Source organism: Tachysurus fulvidraco, chromosome 26 (assembly GCF_022655615.1).
Source record: "Tachysurus fulvidraco isolate hzauxx_2018 chromosome 26, HZAU_PFXX_2.0, whole genome shotgun sequence".
Lineage (NCBI taxonomy): Eukaryota > Metazoa > Chordata > Actinopteri > Siluriformes > Bagridae > Tachysurus > Tachysurus fulvidraco.
This window is the reverse complement of record NC_062543.1, coordinates 16,794,641-16,804,640: the sequence shown is the minus strand read 5'-3', so window position 1 is coordinate 16,804,640 and position 10,000 is coordinate 16,794,641. Positions and strand designations below refer to the sequence as shown.

At 38.4% G+C, this 10,000-nt stretch overlaps 2 protein-coding genes across 2 annotated transcripts in view; one reads left to right on the top strand and one right to left on the bottom strand.

Moving 5' to 3' along the window:
• Window positions 1–4,274, bottom strand: part of LOC113643869 (TBC1 domain family member 8B-like) — a 12,275-nt gene extending 8,001 nt beyond the window's left edge. Inside the window, exons 1-5 of the mRNA XM_047809663.1 lie at window positions 4,260–4,274; window positions 3,793–4,088; window positions 705–912; window positions 460–624; window positions 193–321 (exon numbers count right to left, since the gene is read on the bottom strand). Coding sequence (XP_047665619.1) covers window positions 193–321; window positions 460–624; window positions 705–912; window positions 3,793–4,088; window positions 4,260–4,274 — 813 coding nt within the window. The remainder of the gene's footprint in view (window positions 1–192; window positions 322–459; window positions 625–704; window positions 913–3,792; window positions 4,089–4,259) is intronic.
• A 3,291-nt stretch (window positions 4,275–7,565) lies between these two features.
• LOC125140284 (TBC1 domain family member 8B-like) overlaps window positions 7,566–10,000 on the top strand; it is a 9,319-nt gene continuing 6,884 nt past the window's right edge. The window contains exons 1-6 of the mRNA XM_047809089.1: window positions 7,566–7,788; window positions 7,869–8,033; window positions 8,128–8,256; window positions 8,488–8,638; window positions 8,884–9,101; window positions 9,815–9,932. Coding sequence (XP_047665045.1) covers window positions 7,597–7,788; window positions 7,869–8,033; window positions 8,128–8,256; window positions 8,488–8,638; window positions 8,884–9,101; window positions 9,815–9,932 — 973 coding nt within the window. The 5' untranslated portion in view covers window positions 7,566–7,596. The remainder of the gene's footprint in view (window positions 7,789–7,868; window positions 8,034–8,127; window positions 8,257–8,487; window positions 8,639–8,883; window positions 9,102–9,814; window positions 9,933–10,000) is intronic.

Genomic DNA, 10,000 nt, shown 5'->3' with positions numbered 1-10,000 from the left:
TGAATTAGTACTAAATCCACACTGACCTTAATGTCTTAACCTAACAGCACACAAAGCATGGAGAGAAATTGTTCATCTAACATGAAGCTAAGGTAAATACACTAACACACTAAGTTACCTGTGAGACAACAGCAAGCTAAGCTAACGTTACAATCACTCAAATCTAACATTACTGAGTTTAACCTCACTCACCATTTTTGGGTCAAGATTTTCAACATCATGTGGATGGAAAACATTCATCAGAGCCTCAGTGCTGACGGCTGAAACCGGGACTGGAACCTGACCCACCATCATCTCCTCCTCATCATCACACAGAGAGAGCTACACACACACACACACACACACACACACACACACACACACACACACACACACACACACACACACACACACTTAAATGCAAGTAAAAACATGTAAGACACAACATGACCAGGAAACGGTGAAAAACTCAGAAGTCACCTGAGCACTATGGGAATGTTGAGGACTTGATGATGTCACACACTTGCGAATGGTGGAGGCCAAATTGTCCAATTCACGAACCTCCGAGAAACGGAAAGCTCGTTTACCACGTACACACACACTCAGTGAACGACTGCTGCGATTCAGGACCTCCACGCTCACAACCTAACACACATACACACTTTTACATGGTCTAACACAAAGTAATATTACTTAGGGTTGGACAAAAACACACACACACACACCTCACACAGTGGTATAATGACAGTACACTGGTTTCCATCTTGGCTAGAGAAGCATGCATATCTCTCAGACACACAGATCTTCCCAAGTGTGTGTATGTGGCTGAACGGCAGCCAGAGTAAACACTCGTGCACTTCACACAGATTTTCATTGCAAGGAAGACGAAAAAAGGTTCGGAAAGCCTGATTCCTCATGTGCACCTCCAGAGACCTGCAGGATATAATAGGATATATGTTAGTGAAACAGAGTGTAGTGTATAGTGTAGTGTATAGTGTAGTGTATAGTGTAGTGTATAGTGTAGTGTAACTGAGTGTAGTGTATAGTGTAGTGTATAGTGTAGTGTATAGTGTAGTGTATAGTGTAGTGTATAGTGTAGTGTAACTGAGTGTAGTGTATAGTGTAGTGTAGTGTATAGTGTAGTGTATAGTGTAGTGTATAGTGTAGTGTAGTGTATAGTGTAGTGTATAGTGTAGTGTATAGTGTAGTGTATAGTGTAGTGTAACTGAGTGTAGTGTATAGTGTAGTGTAGTGTATAGTGTAGTGTATAGTGTAGTGTATAGTGTAGTGTAGTGTATAGTGTAGTGTATAGTGTAGTGTAACAGTGTAGTGTAGTGTATAGTGTAGTGTATAGTGTAGTGTATAGTGTAGTGTATAGTGTAGTGTAGTGTATAGTGTAGTGTATAGTGTAGTGTAACAGTGTAGTGTATAGTGTAGTGTATAGTGTAGTGTAACAGTGTAGTGTAACAGTGTAGTGTATAGTGTAGTGTAACAGTGTAGTGTAACAGTGTAGTGTATAGTGTAGTGTATAGTGTAGTGTAACAGAGTGTAGTGTATAGTGTAGTGTAGTGTATAGTGTAGTGTATAGTGTAGTGTAGTGTATAGTGTAGTGTATAGTGTAGTGTAACAGAGTGTAGTGTATAGTGTAGTGTATAGTGTAGTATATAGTGTAGTGTATAGTGTAGTGTAACAGTGTAGTGTATAGTGTAGTGTAACAGTGTAGTGTATAGTGTAGTATATAGTGTAGTGTATAGTGTAGTGTAACAGAGTGTAGTGTATAGTGTAGTGTATATTGTAGTGTAACAGAGTGTAGTGTATAGTGTAGTGTAACTGAGTGTAGTGTATAGTGTAGTGTATAGTGTAGTGTAACTGAGTGTAGTGTATAGTGTAGTGTATAGTGTAGTGTAACAGTGTAGTGTAACAGTATAGTGTATAGTGTAGTGTATAGTGTAGTGTAACAGAGTGTAGTGTATAGTGTAGTGTATAGTGTAGTGTAGTGTATAGTGTATAGTGTAGTGTAACAGAGTGTAGTGTAACAGAGTGTAGTGTATAGTGTAGTGTATAGTGTAGTGTATAGTGTAGTGTAACAGAGTGTAGTGTATAGTGTAGTGTAACAGAGTGTAGTGTATAGTGTAGTGTATAGTGTAGTGTAACAGTGTAGTGTATAGTGTAGTATATAGTGTAGTGTATAGTGTAGTGTAACAGTGTAGTGTATAGTGTAGTGTAACAGTGTAGTGTATAGTGTAGTGTAACAGAGTGTAGTGTATAGTGTAGTGTATATTGTAGTGTAACAGAGTGTAGTGTATAGTGTAGTGTAACAGAGTGTAGTGTATAGTGTAGTGTATAGTGTAGTGTAACTGAGTGTAGTGTATAGTGTAGTGTATAGTGTAGTGTATAGTGTAGTGTATAGTGTAGTATATAGTGTAGTGTATAGTGTAGTGTAACAGAGTGTAGTGTATAGTGTAGTGTAACAGAGTGTAGTGTAACAGAGTGTAGTGTATAGTGTAGTGTATAGTGTAGTATATAGTGTAGTGTAACTGAGTGTAGTGTATAGTGTAGTGTATAGTGTAGTGTAACAGTGTGGTGTATAGTGTAGTGTATAGTGTAGTGTATTGTGTAGTGTATAGTGTAGTGTAACAGAGTGTAGTGTATAGTGTAGTGTATAGTGTATTGTAACAGTGTAGTGTATAGTGTAGTGTAACTGAGTAGTGTATAGTGTAGTGTATAGTGTAGTGTATAGTGTAGTGTATAGTGTAGTGTAACTGAGTGTAGTGTATAGTGTAGTGTAGTGTTTAGTGTAGTGTATAGTGTAGTGTAAAGTGTAGTGTAGTGTATAGTGTAGTGTGTAGTGTAAAGTGTAGTGTAGTGTATAATGTAGTGTATAGTGTAGTGTATAGTGTAGTGTATAGTGTAGTGTATAGTGTAGTGTAACAGAGTGTAGTGTATAGTGTAGTGTAACTGAGTGTAGTGTATAGTGTAGTGTATAGTGTAGTGTATAGTGTAGTGTATAGTGTAGTGTAACAGAGTGTAGTGTATAGTGTAGTGTAGTGTTTAGTGTAGTGTATAGTGTAGTGTAAAGTGTAGTGTAGTGTATAATGTAGTGTATAGTGTAGTGTATAGTGTAGTGTAAAGTGTAGTGTAGTGTATAATGTAGTGTATAGTGTAGTGTATAGTGTAGTGTAAAGTGTAGTGTAGTGTATAGTGTAGTGTATAGTGTAGTGTAAAGTGTAGTGTAGTGTATAATGTAGTGTATAGTGTAGTGTATAGTGTAGTGTAACAGAGTGTAGTGTATAGTGTAGTGTAACAGAGTGTAGTGTATAGTGTAGTGTAACAGAGTGTAGTGTATAGTGTAGTGTATAGTGTAGTGTATAGTGTAGTGTATAGTGTAGTGTAACAGTGTAGTGTATAGTGTAGTATATAGTGTAGTATATAGTGTAGTGTAACTGAGTGTAGTGTATAGTGTAGTGTAGTGTTTAGTGTAGTGTATAGTGTAGTGTATAGTGTAGTGTAGTGTATAGTATAGTGTAGTGTATAGTGTAGTGTAGTGTATAGTATAGTGTATAGTGTAGTGTATAGTGTAGTGTATAGTGTAGTGTATAGTGTAGTGTAGTGTATAGTGTAGTGTATAGTGTAGTGTATAGTGTAGTGTATAGTGTAGTGTAGTGTATAGTATAGTGTATAGTGTAGTGTATAGTGTAGTGTATAGTGTAGTGTATAGTGTAGTGTAGTGTATAGTATAGTATAGTGTATAGTGTAGTGTATAGTGTAGTGTAAAGTGTAGTGTTTAGTGTTTTAATGAGTGATGTAAAGTACCTTTGCGTAATGTGTAGCGGGTCCCTAAGAGGGTGCTGTGCATCGTATGTCTCTTTGTCAAACATACGTGCAACGGCATAGTCAGCGAGTTGCTGCATGAGCTCATATGTGTGCTGCAGCCGCAGGAACATGGAGAAGTAATGATCCTCTTCTTTTACACACACACGGATACACTCTGTTAACAACACACTCGAGGACCGCTCCAATCTGCTCACCTCACACCAGGAGAACACCAACTTCACTGAGGAGATAAATGATTGTAAACATGGGGATGAGGACACACGACATGCTCTATTCTCAGTTAAAGTCCATTAAAGTCATGGCAACACTGCTGCTAGGCAACTATGGACAAAGAGCATGGGTTAGATTCATGATGGCTAAGCCTAATGATTTAGCAGTGTTAAATCTACAGTATGGACATTTTTCTTTTTTGCGAAGTCTTTTTATTGTAAACAAAGTCAAATAACAATACAGAATCCCATTTTAGTTTTTCATGGAAAAAAATGAGTAAAGTGAATGTATTACAACAACAACAACAACAATAATAACAATAATGGAAAAAAAAAAGAAAAAAGAAAAAGAAAAGAGGTGGCGCTGAGGGAAAGCCAGGAAAACTATACACTACACTATACACTACACTATACACTACACTACACTATACACTACACTCAGTTACACTACACTATATACTACACTATACACTACACTGTTACACTACACTATACACTACACTATACACTACACTCTGTTACACTACACTATACACTACACTCTGTTACACTACACTATACACTACACTCTGTTACACTACACTATACACTACACTCTGTTACACTACACTATACACTACACTATACACTACACTATACACTACACTATACACTACATTATACACTACACTACACTTTACACTACACTATACACTACACTATACACTACACTACACTTTACACTACACTATACACTACATTATACACTACACTACACTTTACACTACACTATACACTACACTAAACACTACACTATACACTACACTCTGTTACACTACACTATACACTACACTATACACTACACTATACACTACACTCAGTTACACTACACTATACACTACACTCTGTTACACTACACTATACACTACACTATACACTACACTATATACTACACTATACACTACACTAAACACTACACTACACTATACACTACACTCAGTTACACTACACTATACACTACACTATACACTACACTATACACTACACTATACACTACACTCAGTTACACTACACTATACACTACACTATATACTACACTATACACTACACTGTTACAATACACTATACACTACACTATACACTACACTCTGTTACACTACACTATACACTACACTATACACTACACTATACACCACACTGTTACACTACACTATACACTACACTATACACTACACTCAGTTACACTACACTATATACTACACTATACACTACACTATACACTACACTCTGTTACACTACACTATACACTACACTCTGTTACACTACACTATACACTACACTATATACTACACTATACACTACACTATACACTACACTATACACTACACTATACACCACACTCAGTTACACTACACTATACACTACACTATACACTACACTCTGTTACACTACACTATACACTACACTCTGTTACACTACAATATACACTACACTATACACTACACTCTGTTACACTACACTATACACTACACTATATACTACACTATACACTACACTGTTACACTACACTATACACTACACTATATACTACACTATATACTACACTATACACTACACTGTTACACTACACTATACACTACACTATACACTACACTCTGTTACACTACACTATACACTACACTATACACTACACTCTGTTACACTACACTATACACTACACTATACACTACACTCTGTTACACTACACTATACACTACACTCTGTTACACTACACTATACACTACACTATACACTACACTACACTATACACTACACTATACACTACACTCTGTTACACTACACTATACACTACACTATACACTACACTGTTACACTACACTGTTACACTACACTATACACTACACTATACACTACACTCAGTTACACTACACTATACACTACACTCTGTTACACTACAATATACACTACACTATACACTACACTCTGTTACACTACACTATACACTACACTATATACTACACTATACACTACACTGTTACACTACACTATACACTACACTGTTACACTACACTATACACTACACTATATACTACACTATATACTACACTATACACTACACTATACACTACACTCTGTTACACTACACTATACACTACACTATACACTACACTACACTATACACTACACTATACACTACACTATACACTACACTATACACTACACTACACTATACACTACACTCTGTTACACTACACTATACACTACACTATACACTACACTGTTACACTACACTGTTACACTACACTATACACTACACTGTTACACTACACTGTTACACTACACTATACACTACACTATACACTACACTCTGTTACACTACACTCTGTTACACTACACTATACACTACACTATACACTACACTACACTATACACTACACTATACACTACACTATACACTACACTACACTGTTACACTACACTATACACTACACTATACACTACACTACACTATACACTACACTATACACTACACTCAGTTACACTACACTATACACTACACTATACACTACACTCAGTTACACTACACTATACACTACACTATATACTACACTATACACTACACTATACACTACACTGTTACACTACACTATACACTACACTATACACTACACTGTTACACTACACTATACACTACACTATACACTACACTCTGTTACACTACACTATACACTACACTATACACTACACTATACACTACACTACACTATACACTACACTCTGTTACACTACACTATACACTACACTATACACTACACTGTTACACTACACTGTTACACTACACTATACACTACACTGTTACACTACACTGTTACACTACACTATACACTACACTATACACTACACTCTGTTACACTACACTCTGTTACACTACACTATACACTACACTATACACTACACTACACTATACACTACACTATACACTACACTATACACTACACTACACTGTTACACTACACTATACACTACACTATACACTACACTACACTATACACTACACTATACACTACACTCAGTTACACTACACTATACACTACACTACACTATACACTACACTCAGTTACACTACACTATACACTACACTATACACTACACTACACTATACACTACACTCAGTTACACTACACTATACACTACACTATACACTACACTATACACTACACTCAGTTACACTACACTATACACTACACTATACACTACACTATACACTACACTATACACTACACTATACACTACACTCTGTTACACTACACTATACACTACACTATACACTACACTACACTATACACTACACTCAGTTACACTACACTATACACTACACTATACACTACACTATACACTACACTATACACTACACTATACACTACACTCAGTTACACTACACTATACACTACACTATACACTACACTGTTACACTACACTATACACTACACTATACACTACACTCTGTTACACTACACTATACACTACACTATACACTACACTCTGTTTCACTAACATATATCCTATTATATCCTGCAGGTCTCTGGAGGTGCACATGAGGAATCAGGCTTTCCGAACCTTTTTTCGTCTTCCTTGCAATGAAAATCTGTGTGAAGTGCACGAGTGTTTACTCTGGCTGCCGTTCAGCCACATACACACACTTGGGAAGATCTGTGTGTCTGAGAGATATGCATGCTTCTCTAGCCAAGATGGAAACCAGTGTACTGTCATTATACCACTGTGTGAGGTGTGTGTGTGTGTGTTTTTGTCCAACCCTAAGTAATATTACTTTGTGTTAGACCATGTAAAAGTGTGTATGTGTGTTAGGTTGTGAGCGTGGAGGTCCTGAATCGCAGCAGTCGTTCACTGAGTGTGTGTGTACGTGGTAAACGAGCTTTCCGTTTCTCGGAGGTTCGTGAATTGGACAATTTGGCCTCCACCATTCGCAAGTGTGTGACATCATCAAGTCCTCAACATTCCCATAGTGCTCAGGTGACTTCTGAGTTTTTCACCGTTTCCTGGTCATGTTGTGTCTTACATGTTTTTACTTGCATTTAAGTGTGTGTGTGTGTGTGTGTGTGTGTAGCTCTCTCTGTGTGATGATGAGGAGGAGATGATGGTGGGTCAGGTTCCAGTCCCGGTTTCAGCCGTCAGCACTGAGGCTCTGATGAATGTTTTCCATCCACATGATGTTGAAAATCTTGACCCAAAAATGGTGAGTGAGGTTAAACTCAGTAATGTTAGATTTGAGTGATTGTAACGTTAGCTTAGCTTGCTGTTGTCTCACAGGTAACTTAGTGTGTTAGTGTATTTACCTTAGCTTCATGTTAGATGAACAATTTCTCTCCATGCTTTGTGTGCTGTTAGGTTAAGACATTAAGGTCAGTGTGGATTTAGTACTAATTCAGTGTTAAAGGCAGCCTAGTAGTTACAGATTGTTTCACAGCTGAAGGAGCGAATGAAGGAGCAGTCGTGGCAGATCCATTTTGCAGAGTATGGCAGAGGAAGTGCCATGTTCCGCACCAGGAAAACGAGAGAGCTCGTCACCCGCGGACTTCCAGAGACACTGCGTGGAGAACTGTGGATGCTCTTCTCAGGTGTGTGTGTGTGTCACTGTTATGTCGGTTTAATTTACTTGTTGCTGAATGTTCTAAAATCTAACTCAGTGTTCATTTTAAATTTAACACATTTGTTCAGTTTTGCTTCTTGTTTTTCACTTATTGTTTATTGTTAGCTCAATAAGCTTAGTTCTATAAGCTCAAACACTGGTGTGTGTGTGTTTGTGTGTGTGTGTGTGTGTGTGTGTGTGTGTGTGTGTGTGTGTGTGTGTGTGTGTGTGTAGGTGCAGTTAACGAAATGGCCACACACCCTGGGTATTATGCGTCTCTGGTGGATGAAAGTGTGTGTGTTAGCAGTTCGATAGCGTGTGATGAGATTGAGCGTGACCTGCACCGGTCGCTCCCTGAACACCCGGCTTTCCAGAGTGACCGTGGGATATCGGCACTGCGCAGGGTGCTAACAGCATATGCTAATCACAACCCTGCTATCGGCTACTGTCAGGTACACAAACACACACACAGTCTAACACTCGCCTGAGTCACCTCACACTTGCTCATTGGGGATAAAAACAAATACATTTAAATAAATCTATTAATCTTTAATTATTGTATTATATTAATCTTTATATAAAACTCTATATTAACCTTTTGTTCTATGTTTATGTTCTGTAAAGCTCAATGTTAATTGTAAACACACTCTTACCCCATGAACACACTCTTACCCCATGAACACACTGTTACCCCACGAACACACTCTTACCCCATGAACACACTCTTACCCCATGAACACACTGTTACCCCATGAACACACTCTTACCCCATGAACACACACTTACCCCATGAACACACTCTTACCCCATGAACACACTCTTACCACATGAACACACACTTACCCCATGAACACACTCTTACCCCATGAACACACTCTTACCCCATGAACACACTCTTACCCCATGAACACACTCTTACCACATGAACACACACTTACCCCATGAACACACTCTTACCCCATGAACACACACTTACCCCATGAACACACTGTTGTGTTTGGCTTCTGTGTGAAGGAACAAGAGCTTTACTTGCTAAGTATATGAATGTTTGTTCTCTCTCCCTCCCTCCCCCTCCCTCCCTCCCTCTCCCTCCCCCTCCCTCCCTCTCCCTCCCTCCCACCCTCCCTCTCTCTCCCTCCCTCCCTCCCTCCCTCTCTCTCTGTAGGCCATGAATATCTTGGCATCTGTGTTGCTGCTGTATGCGAGTGAGGAGGAGGCCTTCTGGCTGCTAGTGTCTGTGTGTGAGAGGATGCTGCCAGATTACTTCAACCGTAGAATTATCGGTGTGTGTGTGTGTGTGTGTGTGTGTGTGTGTGTGTGTGTGTGTGTGTGTGTGTGTGTGTGTGTGTGT